General features: G+C 37.6%; 1 protein-coding gene across 1 annotated transcript; it reads right to left on the bottom strand.

The window, feature by feature from the left end:
* Positions 1–3,362: 3,362 nt before the first annotated feature.
* Positions 3,363–18,146, bottom strand: drc1 (dynein regulatory complex subunit 1 homolog (Chlamydomonas)). The gene is made up of 17 exons (XM_088933890.1): positions 18,019–18,146; positions 17,355–17,439; positions 16,790–16,902; positions 16,047–16,230; positions 15,503–15,640; positions 15,156–15,242; positions 14,475–14,597; positions 12,994–13,133; positions 12,472–12,606; positions 10,478–10,716; positions 10,095–10,282; positions 9,180–9,269; positions 8,772–8,858; positions 8,402–8,559; positions 4,816–4,962; positions 4,441–4,543; positions 3,363–3,520 (listed from the first exon to the last, which is right to left on the bottom strand). The coding sequence occupies exons 1-17, from the start codon at positions 18,144–18,146 to the stop codon at positions 3,458–3,460; spliced, it is 2,208 nt and encodes a 735-aa protein (XP_088790016.1). The 3' UTR covers positions 3,363–3,457.
* Between the last annotated feature and the right edge of the window lie 2,768 nt (positions 18,147–20,914).

Genomic DNA, 20,914 nt, shown 5'->3' with positions numbered 1-20,914 from the left:
ATGAAGTGAGAAAAACCTCACAAGCTTTTTAAAAACATGTGTGCATGAAATACGCTGTGATCCAGTGGTCTTAATCATGCCTGTACCTCCACAACCTCATGGTTCATTGAAAGACAGAAGGAAAGGTACTCTGCAGTACTAGCTATCAGGAATATTTCCATATGTAGATGGTGGAGCATTCAGAGACCATCCATCAAAACATCACAACAGAGCTAGATACACCAACATCAAATTAAATCTGTGACCTTCTATGGCAATCTGTGATCAACATCTTGCACTGAAGTACTGTGTTATCTTGTTATTTTAACCTACACAAGTGCCTGTGGGAACTGCTCAGGTATGTACATCAACGTGAGCCACTGCTATGTGATCTTGCTGATCTCACAATTGCTTTACCAGTTGAATGGAAGACTGTCCCTCTTACCTATGTGTAAAGACAAGCTAATGTTCTGAAGCCGGAAACTCAAGACATTGATCCATGGCAGTAGGGTACCTCACTTGAATGCACTTTGTAATCTCATACTGTGGTTAACTGTTGAACCTTTTTTTCTCACAAAGTATGAAATCATCTCATAGCTAAAATCTAAAAAAAAAACAGTTTTATTTCACCTTGAATGTGGAGTTATATCTGTAAACTGTCCTGGTCTATTTTCAGAATAATTATTTCCATTGCCAACACTGTAGGCGAAAATGAAAATATTTGTAGAGAGAGGAGGAAAGTGAAAAATAAACATTAAGAATTTTAGAGCGAACTATCTTGTGAGATTTAATCAATGCATTAAGACTATGGTTCACTATGTAGTGAGGCTTAGTGTTTTTAGATCTTGGCCTTTCTCAAAGACATTAACATAATTTTCCTTCTGCTCAAAATCAAGAGTTCAATTTTATGCAGATACATATTATTTTGTATAAAATATTGATGTTGCTTTTTTATGTATAAAGCTTATTTGAAATCACTAGTAAATACTATTCAGTATTTGACCATAAGTATTAATAATGATTGCACACATTTTACCAAAGTGGTTTCCACAGAACAGGTTGGAGTGCTATCACTTTTCTCTTTTAATAAACATTAATCTTACTTTGTGAATTTCTTTGAGGTGTCAGTATTTTTTTGTGATTCAGACTTTCTATTTTGTCAGATTTCCTCACTTTTTGCGAAGTTCGAGAAAATGTCTGCTCTTGACTGTGTGTCATAAAGCCATGTGTCTCTTTACATCACATGATGACCTAGTAAAAGGCACATTGCAAAATTCTAATTCCATGGGCTTTTATACACAATAATTCATGACTCTCTTATTTATCTAAGAAAAAAATGATGAAGATTCTAGTGGCAGTAGTGACCCCAGCAGAATTTGACTGAAGAACATAGTCACAGTAGATTTCATTGTTGAATAATGGAGTGTCTGAATCTGCATATGGCAATAAGCTCTGAGAGCAAGCTGAGCACACATATAAGAAAAACAGAACCTCAATGGGAGTGGAAGCTAGCAGTTGATAAATGGGAGACAGTGTGTGCTGCCTGGGTGTAACTTTGTGTCCTTGCACATTTGTATGATTGTTTTTATTATCTTGTACTGGATAATCAGTTTAATTACCCCAGATTAAACACTGCGATACTAGAGTCTACTATTTAGTTAGAGCTCATAAAGAACTAGGTGTTCTTTGTGCAAAATATTGTTACATGACACAGTCTTTCCGCTCCACCACAAGGGAGTATCTTCCACTTATTATAAACCCATAGTGTTGGGTGATGTGAAGTATTGTTTCCCTATTATAGAAAACTTTATACATATGTTAATGTTTAAAGATAATACAGTATAAAATGAATCCTTTGTACAATCACATAAATAGTGCCCACATTACTAAATGCTTTCCTCCTTAGTTACTGGTCTTTAAGTCATGTGGAAACACTTTTCTTCAGGTTTTAGACCAAACTGATTTTCTGCAAGTGGAGTTATGCGTGGTGTTTCCTTAAAGCACATACCACTATAAATATATGGCAAAAATTAAAAAAAAAGGTTTTAATATTATTAAAAATTATTTTTACCATGGGATCAACTTGATGCAATTGTATATTTTTGCCAATGATGCACATATAGTTATAACAATCCTTATATAAAATGTGTATATATAATTTATTACTTAAATTGACCTTCTTGGGGATAAAGTATTTTGAATGTTCTGTCCTAATTCTTATCTTTCTTGTAGTTTGGAACCCCCTGCTGGTCATTTGTGTTAGTAACTGTTAAATTGGCTGCATTAACTTTATGGTGCTACTTGCTCTTTAACCTTGTGAATAGGAAGGAACAGGAAGTTTGTTATTGGTTAGCATGTTGTGAGTAATCAGCTGCAAATATTTCAATCTGCTGTCATCCTCTTGTGAAAGCAGTGCCTTTTCACTCTTAATTCAAAAGTTGTGAAATGCTCTTTCAGTTCTGAAATTATACCTAAAAATTTAAAATATTTTTTTCACATATTAGATGATAAGATCAAAAAGAAGAAAAAAGAAAGCTTACACTTATATAGTACTTTTTGGACACTCCACTCAAACTGCTTTACAGGTAATGGGGAATCCCCTCCACCACCAATGTGTAGCCCCACCTGGATGATGCGAAGGCAGCCATAGTGCACACAGTACCCTCACCACACATCAGCTATCAAAAGAGAGGAGAACAGAGTGATGAAGCCAATTCATAGATGGGGATTACTAGGAGACCATGATTGGTAAAGGCTAATGGGAAATATGGCTAAGACACCAGGGTAACACCACTACTCTTTTTGAGAAATGGCTACTTTTAATGACTAGAGACAGTCAGGTCCTGGATTTTTTACAGTATAGTGTCCCCATCACTATACTTGGGTATTAGGACTCGCACAGTCCACAGCAACCTTAGTTTTTCCCCAGGAGGCCTCCCATCCAGGTACTGATCAGGCTCATATCTGCTTAGCTTCAGTGGGTTGCCAGCTGTGAGCTGCAGGGTGATATGGCGATAAGTAATGTTTCCTTTTACATACTTACCATGTAAATGTTGTTGCAGTTACTTGTGTCAAACCAAAATATATTGCATTGTATTGTAGGCTTTACAAGTGTAAGAATGTCATTTGTCCCATCTTGTTCTGTTTGGTTGTTTCTTAATGGGTTTCTGACAGTAGGCTTCAATGGATAGCTGTGTAGTTCATGCACACACCCATGTTATATTGTATAAAAAAAGATGCTTCATTATTAGCCCTAAAAGTAGTCCTACAAAGGCATACATACAAACCCAACATAAGGTGAAAAAAATGCTGTCTTTAGTAATCAGTGACCTTACAATGCAGAAAGACATTGAGTCAAGAAAACTCTCCAAGCAGTGCCCAAAGGAACCAAGAAGATTTTAATATGAAGTACATTATTCCATACTGAATATTGAAGTAACCAAAAAGCAAGATCCTACAACAATTTACACAGTGGTGTTCAGTTCCAAGCAGGCTCAAGCTGCATCACTTGTGTCGGTGGAATCTCCAGCTCAGCATTCACCTGTGAATAAAGGCTGAAGTATTAAATAATTGACAAAGAAAAAAAAAACAAAATTGGAAAAACGCAAAGAAAAATAACAATATCTAGGATATAATTGCTATTTTCTTTAGAGAGCTATGTGAAACCCATGTATACTTCATGCGTTCGTATACTATACCCATCAAATAGGTTTTAAGTTTTGAAGGATAAAGAAACTTATACTGTTTCACTTACAGTATAACATCCTGCATCTCACTAGTACAGAGAGGACAATTATTTTTCTTGGTGAAAAAAACATAGAAGTTAATTTCTACTACTATATTTTCAAGCAGAAGATGATTAAATCAATTTAGTAACTTCACATTTGAATTCACTTGTTCCAGCATTAGTGGTCCAGCTTAATTATTTATACTGTATGAACAGTCCCTCTGCAACACAAACAGCTCATAAACAGGCAGAGGGTTCCAAAAATATTATTACAATAGAACGTGGTGCTTTATTTTCAACATCCAGACAACTAAGTTAGATTATTGTTGCTTACAGTGACTTCAAATAGCAGTCAACAGGCACTTGCATTTTTGCAGCATGAATGTGTTCTTGACTGCTGCCAGCTGCTATAGCAATACCTTCCTCCTGACCCTGAAGCGATGGAAGATCCTTCATGTGCTCTTTCACTAGCTGCTCCAAGGCATGTCAGACAGATACCAAAAAACATCTACTTCATAATTGCAAGGCATTGAAAATGCATCAAATATAAGTTTAAGACTTGTAATGAAGTGAACAATTAACAGAAAATTACAAGCTTGTTTCCTCGGTAGCTGGAGGAAAGTGATGATGTATAACTATATTTTTTCACAGTCCCTCTACTTCCCTGGATAAAACCCACCACGTACATACTAAGAAAACTATCATGAATTTATGTGAGAGATGGTAGGACTTACCCTTGAATTGACATACTGATGCAGTAACATCCTAAGCTCTGCATTCTGCTGTTTCAAACCATCTGTTTCATCAATCAGCTTAGCCCTCTCAGTTAGAACATTGCTATAACAATACAAAATATATGTCAATACAAGTATGTCACACGAAAAAAGGAAAAATATCAAATGAACTTAACAAAAGAGACAACAGAATATGTTTTATTCAATTACCTGCAAACTATAGATAGCAGAAAAAATAACCATTACGTAAACAATGAAAAAACGAAGTGCACTGAGTAACAGTCTTCTTTCTGCATTACAACCTACGATTACAAAAGAAAATTAAATTACAATTACAAAAGAAAATTAAATTAAAAAGACTGGAAAAATACCTACTAGTATTTTTCCAAAGCAGTCTCCAAGGCATCCCAGATTTTTAGCTTGGACTCGGGGATAACGTTAGCCATGGATTCCCAATATGCACTGTCTTCTGAGTCATCTCTTTCTTCAAGGTTTAGTACATTAGACTGCAGGTACTTCTCCCTTGAAATTGGGCAAAACAGGAAAACCAGTTATAAAACATTAATATTCATGAGATCAGGTGACCTTTAGGCTGGTTTGAAGTTAGAAACCTGGTTGCCTGCCACTCTTCCTCACTTTTATTATTCCTCTCATCTTTCTTTCTATTATGGATTGGCAGTCCCTCTGAGTTGGCAGACAAGGAATAAGGTTCATTCTTTGACCTCTATTTACCCAGCTAAGACCAAGCTGAAAGAATCAGATTCTCCTGGACTGGGTAAAACAGTCTCTCTGCTGAAGCTGTCAGTGAAGCAGCAGGCACTGTTTTTCTCTTCAGGATGACCTCTTCATAAAAAGAAAGAATGTGCTTCCTTGCTTGAATTTTTAGTTTTATTATGACTTTTTCTCCCTCTTTTACAGTGTTGGATAGGCTGCATACTCAATTTTACATGCAAAAGAATGTGACAGTCTTAAATTCTCCACTCTATATATAGTGTGACAGATATGGAGGGAGTTTATTTCTGCCAAACTTTAAATTCTTGATCTACACTTTTTTTTTGTGAGTATTGTATGGTTTAATTCTGACACTCTTGTATCTTAGCACCCACTTGAAAGTCTAGTCTGTCAATATAGTTTTCAAGTTTCGTTTACACTTTGACACTGTGGTTGTGTTTTGGATCTGTAATTACATACTTAATTACCAGTTAATTAATAGTTACAGAAAACCCCAGAAAATATAACATTATCCTATTTTCTATCATAATAAAACCCTTAGGGGTAATTCTCTTTTCTCTTCCCTCATTGGAGGAATAAATTGATTCACAAAACCACCAGAGTTTTCTCTGTTCCTCCTAGGCTTTGCAATCTCATTAGGGGCTTCTCAGGTTCTGAGGCTTTTTTTAACGTAATGTTTTAACGTATAGCACATACTGTATATCACCATTTTGCAATGCATACTTATGTCATTCTCTGGGGGAGAGATTTGCCTTATATATCAGGCAAACCTAACCGTCTAGTATTTTACCCAGTATATAATCTACTGCAGGGATAGGCTGCCTTAGTTTGTTTTGTGTTAAGCAGAATGTATGAGGCTTCATATAAACCTTACACTGCTTTCACTATAAGAAACAGAATTTTGAATGTTACAGTTAGTTTTGAATAGATACAGTTCCTAGAGTACTATTTAAGACAACATAAAAATCTTAATTGGAATGCAATGATCCACTTGCATTTTATTCACACTTGACCCCTAATAAACTCTATTGTACGAGTCTTGTCCATAGTGTCCTGTGTACACTCTGGTTAAGGGGCATCATTGGTACCATTTTGTATATGTTACAGGTATTCAAATGTTGGTAAATTTTAGAAACAGGTTTTTTCTTCATGGTGCACTATTCTTTTAAAAAATAAATTTAGAGTCAGCATATTATATTATAGTCTGATAATTTTGGAATAAACAATGACTCATTTTTCTTATCTCAGCCTACAACAACTAACAGCTCAACCCTCATACAGGACAGAATGAGGAAGTGTAGGCAGACTCCTCCAGCTCACGTACTTTTGTCGTTTTATACATCACAGACACCACAGCCCTAGGTGGAGGGCAGGAAAGACCCTCAACAACAGCACTGCAAATCTGCAAGTATCAAGGAGACCCCAGGGGTCACTGTAAACTGAGAGAGTCTTGGCTGACTAAGCCCACCCTGCCCTCTGCTTGGGAAATCCCATTGAAAGCAGGCTAGGCTAACTCCATGACCCAGGCTTGAACCCACAATGCCTGATCATGTAGCACCACCTACACATAGGTGAGCACCTTTCCTGGTCATGTCACTCAGGAGGGCAGAAGGCTCCCTTCATCTGTGCTAAACAAGGACATGGCTTGCTCTCACTTAGCACTTTTGTTAAATGATCATCCAATCCTGGCTTCTTGCAGTAGCAGAAAAAGATCTGGTATACTGGTCTGACAGCAGCTAAAAAGATGGAAGCCTTTGTTTCCTTCTTCTGCAATTACAGGATCCTCAACCATCTTGAGATTATTTATATACAGGCAGAGCAGTGGCTCTGTGGCTAAGGATCTGTGCTTGTGGCTGGCAGGTTGCTGGTTCAGATCCCGTGGCTGGCAGGGGAATTCTACTCCACTGGGCTTCTGAGCAAGGCCCTTAACCCCAACTGCTCCAGGGGTGCTGTACAATGGCTGACCTGGTGCTCTGGCCCCAGGCTTCTCTCCCTGTCTGTGTGTCTCATAGAGAGCAAGCTGGGGTATACAAATAGACTAATTCCTAATGCAAGACATTGTATATGGCTAATAAAGTGATCGTATCTTATATGGAGCCCTGGAAAGTACAGTGGGGTTTTGGTGGGCTGCTGTTGACTCAGGCAAATCCCAGCTGTGTACTTATATTACAGCTGTCTGATCATATTCTAGTGATTCTTTGGAAAGAAAATCAGAGGGAGATATCTTTAATGGTAGTGGAAGAAGGGGCTGAAATGTGATTTTTTTCATTTTATTGTTGTTTTTAAAATAGATAAAATTAAGAAAAGGGTTTGCCCAACTGTAATGTTAGGCACTAAAAAACAGAATTCATGTGTCTGTGGTCTTAATTATATTATTAATACAAAAGTGATAATTTCAAGTGGGGAGCTGCGTCAGTGAGCAAAGGAACAAGTAAAGGTTAATTAAATGCTGAAAAAAACAGAAGGCTTACCAGCCAGAACATTGTGTTTCTCCTTTATAGTTTTCAGTGTTTAATTAATTTACTTGTCCTAAAATACGAATGACAGATGTTTCCAAAATGACAAATTAAACTATGATCAGTGCTATCATCAAACCCAGACAATGAAAAGCAAAAAGAAGTGAAAAAAGTATGCTACCCAGATAAAAACAAATGTGGATTGTACTAAGAGATTTAAAAATTTACAAATTCCAAATTGCTGTGTCCAAAATTCTGGTACGTCCGTACTATGATGTCTGATGTAGAAAGACCACTTTAAGCAGAGATTATTCATTAAATATTTCAAAAATATCATTTTTGTTTATAATTATTTTTAACTTTTTAATAGTTTGACTCGTAAACACCAGCTTTGTCAAGAATAAACTGTTTATGTTGAATTTGTTTATCAAATACTGTTAAAGCAGAATAACATGAACATGTTTCACTCTGCCAGTCACTTCTTTCACCCTCTGGTAGATCTGCAATAGAGAGGATCTGTCCTTTGACAAACTGAACCCAGAAGATTTTGCATCACGATTTTTAAATTATTACCTGACCAATCATCTTTTCAGATCTGATCAGGTGACTGAGGGCAGCACTTCATTCCCCACAGTATTAAGGACAGGGATCTCCATCTTGTCTGAACCTATAGTTCTCTATACTGGGTTATGAAAACATAGAAAGCCAGCTTCTACACTATGTATTGAGTTTCCTTTGATTTATCAATGTTTACTGTATACGTTCCTGCTCACCTTGGTCTGCAGTACTCTATGGTAAAGGCTTGCAGTGCCTTCAGGACGTCATTGGGATGAATCGGATCTAATGAAGAGCTATGTGGCACTGAAGAAGAATCTTCTCTCTCCAGTACTGTGCTCCTTCTCTGTTCCTGGGACATCTCCCCTGAGGAACACTAAAGAAAATAATTTTAAAAGCTTTTCAAGCACAAGGTCTAATTTCAGAAAAGTGTTTAAAGAATTTCTTTTGGATCAGAGCTCATTGAAAGATAAACATAAATATGCCCAGGTCATCTAGATTTTCAGTTTGTATCTACAGGCAATGTAAAAATTGTAAAAAGGTGCAGTAAAATATTTCACTCAAAACTGTACTCATAATACACCCTACATCTTCATCTTCCTTCTGTTGTTGCCTGTACTTCATGAAGAAATCAGCTAGCTTGTACACATCTTCTTCATTCTCAATTCCCAGAGCCTAGGAAAATAAAGTTAATCTAGAATTAATTTTGGTTTTCATGAATGATCTATAATAACTATTTACAGTCTTGGAGTGTACCGACACTTTATTAAATTCAATATTTTACAGGAAATGTTAAAAACCTTTTTTAGTAAATTAAAAACAGTTTTTAGTTAATAAATTAACAATTAAATAATTATTCTAATGAAAAGAAAAGCTTGATAATCCATCTAATAAAATTTAATACTATTAGGTAGATTAATCTTATTCTGCAACACATTTAGTGGAAGAAATATCAAAGTTTGAAAGTGTATTGGGTTGTGGGAGGACAGTGCTTACCAGGAATATGGCATCCAGTTTCATGAGGGACTGTTCATCTTTCTCCAAGGGAGAAAGTAATTTGAGTAATTTGCTTTCAATCAAGAAACCCTATAAGGAGAGAAATCCCATGATATATCAGAAGATTATTAATTTTGTAGAAATAACACATAGTGAATAAAAGTTTTCAGTAACCCACTATTTTCAATGTTTACAATATGGATGGGAATATAATCTACAGTAGCTTTCTCTTGTGATTCAAATTGTGGAACAGGCCATATAAATGTAGTTATAGTATGCTAATAAAAAAATATAGTGTTTGAAAAGATCAGTTATACAAAAAAACAGATTTCAGTGCTCCATATTCATAAACATTCTGTTTCACAGGTTGTTGAAGATGCCACATGGGCTCTGTTAACAGGAGTAAAACACGAAGGAACGTCTTTTCCTTAACATAAATACGAAGCCTTCATCAATGGCAAAAAAAGCCAAGAAGAAAGGAAGAAGGCATCCATCCAACTGACCAACCATGGCACTGTGGATATTTCGATTTTTTGTGACGTCATGAAGCGTGAGTTTATTTTAAAGAATCTTGGAGGGTGACTGAGTTTTTGAAAAAGTAGTTTGGGGAAATGTCTTATAGGAATTTTTGGAGAAAGTCTCAGAAAGAGACTTATTTGGAATCAGGCAAGCAGCTTAGCTGCTCAGATACTTATGGGCAGAAATCAGAAAAACTTATTTTCTGTCATGTTGTAAATAAAGAGAACTTATTTTTATCTTACAACTATGTGATTGTTTATTTTCCACAAAATATTATTAAATAATTAAATAACAATCAATAATAAGTTGCTGTCAGTGAAGCATAATCGAAGAGGCAAAACAGTCCAAATGAATCAGCCACACAGGACTCATGAATAAAGTAATTGTATGTCCTACCGTCTCATCACACAGGATCTCCAGCAGTCTCTTGACTGTTTTAGCAGAGATTTTCATGTGATCCTCAGCAGTGCTCACTGGATGTTCAGTGTCTGTTACATCCTGATCCTGGATAGGGAGAACACTGCTTGGTGAGACTGCTGCTGTTGGCTCTGCCTCCTCTTTCTCTTCCCTGCTGGTTTGGCTACCTGCAGAGGTTTTTGAAATTGCAATAATTAAAAAAAGAAAAACAGTCAGTCTTATCACATTAACACACAAAACAAGTGTCCTTGTTCAAATCCACTACTGATCCAAAAGAGAAAAAACTGGATTGTGTATTTTTTCTACTGTTTCAATGTTGATAGACCTCAATACAAGTAAAAAAAAAGCACAAGAGATGTTACCTCCTGATCTCAGCAGCTCTCCAGCCAGCTGCCCGGCAGATTTCTTCAGCTTTCTTTGTGGGATGATAGGTCCCAAGTGCTCCATGAAGGGCAGAGGAGGACGCACCCAGGCCACACCCAGCTGCTGCTCGTGAATGAGGCGGTCCGTCTGCAAGGCCTTCTCTACCAGCTCTTTCACCTCCGCCTCATTCATCAGCCAGATATCCTCGAATGTCTTTGCATCGACAGCAGCAAAGTGTCTGCACAAACACAAAGGAAAAATAGATGAAAAAAATAGATGACCCTTAAAATTTTACATTACTTTTGCTACCATCAAGTGTGTCTGAAAAAGTGCATTTTTACCTCTGTGCTGAAATGTGCAGCAATTCACAGCTCAGGTTATTTGGATGCTGTATTTACTCAAACTCCCAAATTATTTTAATCATATTATTGTTAAACATAGATGCAGGCATTTTTACTGTGTTCATGTTGATAAGATTGTGTTTTGTCCTAGTCTATGTAGTCAGCATATCTGACTGTTAATTATGATTCAGTTGATTTGATTATTAATGTCCTATCATAATGAAACTACAATCATAAGAAACAGATATTTGATCTGAAGGAGTGTATGTGCAAAACAGCTGCTGCAAACAAGCAAACTTAACAGAATATAACTTGCAAACTCAACCCCACAAAAAAACACAAACCCCAGTGTGCCCACTTAAATTGACTTATGATAGTAAGAGAAAACAATCACTCAATGAGCTTAATAATGGCGATAGTTTATTAAAAGTGGTCATCAACATTCATGTGGCTCTTCTTTCTTCATGAGGAAGGAAAGGTATTTTACAAAACTGTTAAGTATAATAATAATATAATAAACTTCATTTTATATAGCGCCTTTAAAGGTGGCTTCTCAAAGCACTTTACAGAATCAGAACAACAAAAAATAAAAAGAATACACAAGAAAAAACACAATTACAATATACAGAGGAGACCGTGGATGGTGGTACTAGGAAAAGCAGAGGGGTGAAGAATAGAAGCAGTTAAGTAAAGGCTCTTCTAAAGAAGAAGGTTTTGAGTTTAGAGAAGGTGAATCTCTGATATCCTTGGGCAGAGAGTTCCAGAGCTTGGGGGCATAACAGGAGAAGGCCCTGTCACCCATACAATGTAGACAGGCTTGGGAGACAGTTAGGAGACCAGAATTAGAAGAGCGAAGGTTGCGAGGTGGGGAGTAAGGCGATAATAGTTCAGACAGGTACTGAGGTGCCAAGCCATGCCGAGCCTTATAGGTGAGCATGTGGATTTTAAAGTCCACACAGAATTTGACAGGAAGCCAGTGCAAGGACTCCAGGATAGGAGTAATGTGATCACTTGCACTAGACCTGGTCAGGATTCTGGCTGCTGAATTTTGGACATACTGCAGTTTGTTCAAGGTAGATTTAGATACCCCAGCGAGTAGAGCATTACAGTAGTCAATTCGAGAGAACACCAATGTGTTGATCAGCTTTTCAGCCACAGTTAGTGATAGCATAGGGCGTAGTCTAGCGATATTTCTGAGGTGAAAAAAAGATGTTTTGACAATAAGCTGCACATATACAGTATATTGAGAATGGTTTGCATGGAGGACATCATGTGATAGGAAGATTCCTAAAGCCAGGACAATCTGTCACCACAGAGGTTCTAGTTGAATAATAACACACAAAATCTTTGTAATATACTGTGCTGTAAATTCTGCAAAGAAGAAAATGTATTTTGGTGCCCTATATTCATGGACATTCTGTTTCACAGCATGTTGAAGACACTGTAAATAACTTTATTAGCAGTACCATGTCCTTTATAACATCAATATAAAGACGTTAATGGTGAGAGATGCTTTACTATTTTTTACCATTAAAGAAGGCATTGGGTGTGGCAGAGAAATGCCTTGTCAATGTACAGTAATTACATTTTAATTACAACATTTTTGAAAAGTTGGCAGCAGTTTGGATTCAAGAAAATCCCACAATACTCACCTCATTTTCTTTTGCATTTCCTTGTATTGCTGCATAATTCTTTTATAGTCATCAGTGAGGGAGTGATTTTCCTCACGACTTTGCTTCTCCTGTTTGGCACATTTTATCCTGAGGTTGTTCAAAACATCCTGCAGTCTTCAATAGGATGAAAAACAAATAAAGAGTAAAAAAAACATGAACTCCCCATTTGAAAGGTTTCAGGTGATCCCTAATTAAATGAGCATTACTAAAAAGGTCAATCACAAACATAAGGGAGCACATCTCTATGTCCCTTTAGTTCTAAAATGTTTAACTAGATTTTTACCATTCAAACTACAGTATATACACAATGAGTGTATGAAACTTCAGTATCTCCCGTGTGTTCCTAAACATTCAAACATAGAAAATAATATTGGAATACAGCTCCTTCTCCAATTAAAAATATTTGGACGTAATTAATACCCCTGCTTTGTACTGTACTGTATTGTAACAGAGGTAATGTTTATTTCTGGGGGGTTATAGCAATATGGAGTATTTGGGTACCTAGTGATTTTCCTCTTCTGCTGCGACTTGGTGATTGTGTTCTCCTCATCTCTCTTTTTCAGCACCTGGAAGTTGTACTCCAGTTTCTCCTGGTTCAGCTGATAGGTGGCTTTCATCTGTTGCAACTGCTGCTCCAGGATCTACAGTAAGAGCCAATAAGAAATTCACAACTTATGAAATATGATGATTGATTTTAGAGACCCAAGTCCTTACAGAAAAAAGGAAAATGCAGCTATAAGTACAGTATTCTCTTAGTGATTTTCTGTTTGTTCACAACATTTGGTGAAATGGAATTGTCCTTCCTCACTTCTGTAATGCAAACACCACAGATTTAGGTAAATGTTTCATTGTATCTCATGATACATATATTTCTTTGGTCAAATTAAAATCTTGGTAGGACAGCTTCCTTCTTAGGGTATAGTGAGCTTACTTCTAATGTACATAAATCACCTCTTGCCTACTGAAATGACCATTCCTCTCTCTGTAGAGGATTACTGATACTTTCCAAAGCAATGCAATTAGATAAATGTTATAACAAACTTTCTTACCTTTGTTAATAGTATTACAATTATCAAAACTGAACAAGTGATAACTGTGATAATATTTACATTTGTAAATAGTATTACAATTGTACTATTTAATATTTACAAATTTGTTCAAGGTCAAGAAATGAGATGCTTTTGTAAAAATACTTAAATACATTTCTCTTGAGATTTAACCAAATTTGGAATAACCAGGTGTTATACAATGGAACCAGCGTTATTTAACTTATAGCCTGATCTTGTTAGATATCAGAAGCTAAACAAGGCTGGGCCTGGCCAACTGGGAAGGGACACCTCTGAATAAAAACAGGCCGCTGCTGTCAATGGTGTACCTACTCTTCCCGTTGGACCTACTTCCCAGTAATTACAGTAATTTTTTCACTTGAATTCAACTTCCTTTCTTTATTCTTTATTGCCACACAACAATAGTTGGTGGAATCTGCTTTCAGTACAGCAAAGAACACAGATGAGATATACATTCAACATATACAGTACAAATCTTAATAGGACAGAAGACAAACAAACATCATCACATACATATGTAAACAACTTGCCATGTAGCAGCATAATTATACAATGAAATTGAGAGTTCAATGCGAATTCAAAATTCAGTGGGAAAGAAACTGAGTTCAGGGCGGGCAGTCCTTGAGAGGAAGGATTTGAAACGTTTTCCAGAAGGGAGAAGCTGAAAGAGATTATAAGATGGATGAGAGGGATCTGAAATGAGTTTCTTGGCAAGATTGAAGGTGCGACTTGAGTAGACAGTTGAAATGGAAGGGAGTTCACAGCCAACAATTTTTGCAGCTTTGGTCTCGATCCTTTCCAGTTTCCTGGTCATGCAGGTCAATACGGAGCAATAATTGTGTTCTCTGACACATTTTTGCCCTGAAACACTTAACCAGCGCTACTCAAGTCCTTTAATGATTCTGAATATCACACCTGAACGTCTGTCTCAAGCTTGATCTTGATCATGTTGTACTCCTCAGCATCCTCCACTCTCAGCTGCTGCAGCTGCTTCTCATGCTCCTCCACTCGCTTCATCCTCAGGATTAGGTACTCCAGCTGCAGGGACCCACAACCCACAGCCTTACACAGCTGCCATGTGTACAGTTCTATTTGCCTCATTACATTTATGATGTTCAATTACACCCCTCATCATATCCCTGATTTCAAACAAACTCAACTCTAGAGTAAACCTCTAGATTCTCTTAGGTTACATACTGTACATTTTTTACCACAATATGTTAGTTATGTATGGGCACTAAGATTACACATAAGGGCTTGCCTTTCACATACTGTAAATATTAGTATGAGGTTTTTATGTACTTTTATGAGGTGGCATATATAAAATTGTTTATTTTTCTTATATTATATTGTGTTTATGTGATATGTCTCTTAAAATATCACTGGATCACTGATTAATCTGGGATTTCCTGTAAGGTGAAGTAAGATACTAAGAGGAATGCCTGAAGGTAATATTAGATTATACCCTGGACCAATATCCTCACAATGATCAGCTCTGTTCAGATCCTTAATGGTTCAATTAGAGCTCTTAAATTCATATTAATTAATTAACCAAATGTAAAGGTGCCACAGATCACAGCAATTAATGGCATTTACCTCCTTGTCCCGACGACTCTGCATCATCTGTTCCCATTTTTTGCGGTTGTTGTCTAGAAGTTCCCGACGTTCTAGTTCAAAGGCTTTCTGCACAAATACACAGCACTTGTGACAGACGCATAGGGATTGTCATGACTCATTCTTGAAATCCTTGAAGCATTTACCATGCTGTCTATATTTCATTAAATACTTAAAATAGGTGTGAAGGGATAAAGCTAACAAGGTTGTCCAGTTCAAAATAGAAAGTAGTAAATAAAACTTCTGCCTCTCCCAAAAATCCACAATGCCTTTAAAGCATCATTTGTTACTGTCAGTTAGAAATGTCAATAGAAATGTACCTACGGTACCTCAATCTGGTCCAGTTCTTCTCTGTAGGATTTCATCAGATTCTTTATCTGTTCTTCCATTCTCTCAATCATGAGATCGATGTCTTCTGCTTGTTTCTTCAAGTCTTTAACGTAGCGATCATCACTCGCTTTCAGTTCCTGTTGGCAGAGCATGGCTTGTTTTGAAATAGGTTAAGTCTCAAATAAAAGTATTTGTACAGTACCTCTCTGTCATAACTGGGAAACAGTTAGAAATTGAGTGTAAAGAAACCACATTCTCTCCTCTAAGAACAAAATCTAAATAAATGAAGGAAAACCTTTTGTTGATTTCCATACACATAAAATAGTAAACAGTACTACAAGAAAGTTTAAGGTTCACGCTCAAAGATGGAATTTTAAGGAAGAATAGTCATCATTATGTATTAATTATTTTTGCTGGGTCTCATGTGGTTTGTAACTTTAGATAAAAACATTTTTAATATGATGTCCTTATGTACCCCATGACACTGCATGGGATAAAGTGGTTAGAAAATGGATGAATTCCCATCACCCAGGATTTCCTTACCTGTTGTAGGTCATTAATGAGCTTGTTCTTCTCCTCAATAAGAAGAGCACATTGATGTTGTTGCATGTTGAGTGCCTCCCTCAAGTCCTGAGGGATCTCCTTCATTCTGGCTGATGTCCACTTCTTTGTGATTTCCTCAAACTTTTCTATACTGGTCTTGGCTTCACTTTCCAGCTTCTCTGTTCTTTCATAGGGCAGAATGGGTTAGATACAGTATGTGTCATAGTAGTCAATACCTTCAGAACAATCTAGAATACTGTGGAGAGGGAATACTTTGTGTATACAGTACTTCAGATAGCAACTCTGAAGGTCTTTCACATCATAATGGAGAATCTTCTGACATTTTGTCAATTACATTTACAAAAAGAAATGATTACAGGTAATACATGAGTGACTGGGAATAATTCATGAAGTAATGTAAAGATATTTTAAAGCTTACTGAATAGTCTTTCTACAACACCATCTAATTAAACAAAAGTCATAAAATTGTTTGAGAATCCTCTATTCTCAAACTCACGAATCCTCTAAAGTTTACAGTATTTACACTGTAATAATAGATGTAGCCTAACATTTTCCAGATATTGTATTTGAAGATTTGTCTTCCAAAACATGAAACTATTTGAGGAAAGAGTCATATAAAGAAAGATAAAAAAGCCATTTGTCTGAGACTTTTAAAGGTACTGTAATTTCCTGGTGAATGACTGTGTTTGTGAAGGAGAGACTCAGCTATGTTCCTCATGTACCTCTGCCTCCTTGCCTCCTCCTCTTCAGTCCTCCTCTGAGACTCTTTCCAGTCTCCTGCTACCTGAATATTGGTGACCAGCTCTGTCCCATCAGCCTGCAGTTTAATCATTCTCTGTGAGAAATAAAACACAATGGCTCAACCAAAGACACCTGTGCTCTACATGGCCTAGAGCTGTAGTAGAAAATATATTTGTATAAAGAAACCATACCACACGAAAACAAAGTGTGAGTATCAGAATCAGCAAAATGATATAAGGCACCGTCGATAATACAAATACTAACAGCTTTCAACACAATTCTTTACTATATTTCATTACAACATGTATTTACACATCTTGTGAAGCCTAAAATTTGGCATGGGTCAAATTGAGGAGATCGAGTCTTTCAGACTAGATAATGATCTATTATCTATTTTAAAACAAGAGAGATGACAACCTCAATGCTGCTGATAAACATATTTTTGATCAAGTCTTGAGGGCTAAAAATCATATTACAGTTGGAATAAATTCTGTAAGAGACTTTCAATATGTGCGATACTATTTGACATCCATAAGTACCACCAACCTTACAGCTCTGCTCCACCTGCTTCTGGCTTTTTCTCATTTCTTCCTTATCTTTCTTTTCATGGCTGCTGTCTCCTAGAGCTTCTCTGAGTATTTTGACATCCAATGAATGTAAAACAGTTCAGCATGCAAGAAAAACAGTATGAGTTCATTATGAGGGTTGCAACACCCAGAGCATTCAGAGCCATTCAGAGCACCCAGAGTTCAGAGCTAATCACTTAAACACAGAAAGCAAGGCGTGACTACACCCTGAACAGACAAATACCCTAACCAGAATGTCACCCGAGAACTCTCACATCATGCAGACTCCGCACAGAAGGTGCCCCTGTAAACCAGCGTCGAGACTCAAGTGCTGTGAGCCAGCAGCGTCACGGTTCTGTGCCGCCATAAACAACATACAAAACTTTCTAAGCCTTGGTTTAGTAGTCTATTATCTGCAAGACTTACTCGAATAGCAAAAGTTAATTTAAGCATTTTTCTTACTCGGGAACTGAATCGAAACATGACATCTGTTTCGCTAAATCGTCACAACTACACTTAGGTGCTTAGGTACGAATGCGTTTTACTATTTCATTATTGTCTCCATGATTCTGTTTTACCAAACAAACATTGCGGGTTTAAGAGATAAGCGTTAGCACACGGAGTTGTTTCTGGCTGTTGGATACCGTTTCTTCGCCTCAATCCTAGCTGCTATCCGCAGGCGGCGAGCGGCTATTCGCTCCTCCGGGTTTTCGGACTCCACCGATGGTCCGCTCTCCTCTCGCCCTTCCCCTCCATTCTCGGCCTGATTCATTTTTCAAAAAGTGCAAACTAACGTGTAAGGAAATGTCCACTGATGTCTTTTAATCAATGCTACTATCTGCCAGGTGTCATCCTACAGTATGTATCACCGACACATCAAGGAAGCTTTGTTGTTTTCTTTGTTGCTAGGATACGGCTGCTGTTACGTCATCTTCTGCAGAGTTTAATGCAGTCTCTGTGGAGCTGCTTTAGGACGCAAATGCTTTTTTCCCTGTTTTATTTATTTATTTTTATGTATTTATATACAGCGTACTGACAATTTAATTCATACATATATATACATAGATGTAAAAAGTTCTTAAGTTTATTATCATGACTTTCATGCAGCAGTTGCAATGACAGGTAAAGTCACTATGCTGATTAATATTTGGGTTGATCAACGGGTCTATTGTACTGTAAAAAGTCAGGGGCTGTTTGTGTAGAAACGACACACTGTACATCCATGACGCATGTTTTGAACCATGCTGACTTGTGAGATTCTTTCCCCATTTCCAGTTGTAGACCCTGGACAAGCATGTCTATTCACCGGTCAGAAGGCCTAGAGGCCACTGATGTCCCATCCTCATCACAAAATTATTTAGCTGGGCTCAGGTTTGACATCTATGGTTTAACTGTCATTCTCTCATCTCGCAAGAAAGCTGTTGTTACATGAGCACCTGTCAGTGTCCGCACTGTCAGGCTGAAAGTGAATCCCGTCTGGATGAACCTGCAGGAATGTTATGAAAAATTTTGTATCGCCTAGCTATTACAGAATAAGTCATAACAGCAAAAGCAGCAAGCGATGTCCCAGAATTTTGACATTAATAACAAAGTGACCTTAATCTGATGCGGAGTTCAGTAGCCCCAGACCTTAGACATGTATGACGATCTTAGCAAAGTGTGGTTACTCACGGACTGGCTTTGAAATGCTTGTGAATACACTACAATAGTGCATCCAAAATAATGATGATACACTGCGCTGTTATCTTGATAAAGGAAGACTATAGGTTCATTTTTGTATTTTTCTTTCATGATTTTCACAAGAGTGTGGCACAGTGGTTAGCATCGCTGGCTCACAGCACGGGGGACTGGTTTTGGACCTGGGGTGCTATCTGCATGGAGTGTGTGCGTTCTCTCTGTGTTTGCATGTCTGTTTCCTAAGAAATTCATTTTCTTTTCACACATAAATACAGAATAACACAAAAGGAAAAACTGTACAGTATTATACAGTATATACCTAAAACAGTATACTGTATATGCACACATCTAGAGAAAATTACAAAGCCAACAGAAATACAATTGCTGAGGTGCATTACCTCACGTAATTTTGAATCAATTCCAAACACATTTTCTGTAAGAAAAAACACATTTTTCCTTACATGATTATCAGTATCACAGGGTTATGAGACACAATCCTACGATCCACAGATTTTCTGCTTCCTCTTTCCCTACTCTCCATAGATCTCTGAGGTAATAGTTGTCTTTAATAATGACCAGGCTACCTGTTCCCTTAACTGGAACCTCAATGCCTTTGAACACCCCCATGTTCCTCATCCTCCAAGAGGACATCCTTTCCACTGTTCACTATAGCCCAAATCCTGTCAAACACATCAGAGGGTAGTGTTTGACATAATAGTGCATATTATGAAGGCTACCTGGGGTCAGGGAAAAGTGAAGCGAGGGGGCCTGTAACCAGTCCTCAAACTGGGCCCAAAAAGTCTTAGCAAAATGGCAGGACCATTCTCCACAGTCTCCTCCTCACTGCAGCCCGTTCTAATACAGTGAGGGCTGGGAGTGAGACCTCTGCAGTACAAGAAGGCTCATACCCGTAAGCACTTGTGGAGAAACTCCAGACTAAGTCTCTGTGAACGTTGCACAGAAACCTAGAGGCTGTGTGTTTCCACACCATTCTTGTTCGGGCTTCTGTTAAAATGCTCACAGGGGTCAGCAGATTGTCATGAGGTGCAACAAGATCTTTCTGCATTGAACATGGCCAGTTGGATGAGATTTTAAAATCTTTTAACTCTCCCATTAAGTGCAAGGCATGTGTCAGAAAATGGGGCATCCAGCTTGGGTCTGATATCCCCCACTTTAATACCTACCAAAAGCCTGGCAAAAAACATCAGGTATGTGGTTGAGGTGCTGTTGCGTGGGTTTCCTTCTGGTGCTCCGATTTCCTCCCAAAGAGAAAAATATACTGGGAGGTTAATTGGTTTCTAGGAAAATAAGCCCTGGTGTGAGTGTACAGTATTTATGTCTGTGTGTACACTGCTGGACTGGCTTCCCGTCCAGGGTGTATTGCACCTTGCGCCTGTTGCTTGCCAGGATAGGCTCCAGCTCCCTCACGTACCTGTATTGGAGAAAGAGGTTAAGAAAGGGATGGCTTTTCACCAGACTTTGAATTCGAGTGCTAAAATCACATCGCAGACATCACCAGACATATTTCAAAGTAATATGAGCGTGCTTCGGCCCATCATGAATGATCAATTCATAAAAAGACAGCAAAAATGTTAAAACTAAGCTTTTTTTATGTTGTGTTTGTAGAGAATATATGTGAGTTTCACATACATCATCATCAAGCCACTGCTAAATGAAGACCACACTCAACACGGGTATCTATTTACCTACGGGGTCCAGGGAGGCACCCCCGATAGATAGGATACAGTTCTGTACAGAAAGAATGGAAGTAGCAGTAGCTGCTGTGAAATGCATATCATTTCTCTTGCCAAACCTAAAGTGTCCAGCAGATGGCGATCAATACAACGTACAGTAAAGTCACAC

This window comes from Atractosteus spatula, chromosome 2 (assembly GCF_055471065.1).
Source record: "Atractosteus spatula isolate fAtrSpa1 chromosome 2, fAtrSpa1.hap1, whole genome shotgun sequence".
Classification (NCBI taxonomy): Eukaryota; Metazoa; Chordata; class Actinopteri; order Semionotiformes; family Lepisosteidae; genus Atractosteus; species Atractosteus spatula.
The sequence above is the reverse complement of the archived record's forward strand: the minus strand, read 5'-3'. Positions and strand labels throughout refer to the sequence as shown.

Bases quoted from the DNA above. Each gene is read 5' to 3' on its own strand.
- drc1 (XM_088933890.1), bottom strand. From the start codon at position 18,146: ATGAATCAGGCCGAGAATGGAGGGGAAGGGCGAGAGGAGAGCGGACCA. The intron at 15,641-16,046 runs GTAAGGAAATCC...CTCTGCCAACAG, and splicing joins TCATTAATGACCTACAACAG to GAACTGAAAGCGAGTGATGA. The intron at 3,521-4,440 runs GTAAGTCCTACC...CTTTATTCACAG, and splicing joins ATCAGTATGTCAATTCAAGG to GTGAATGCTGAGCTGGAGAT.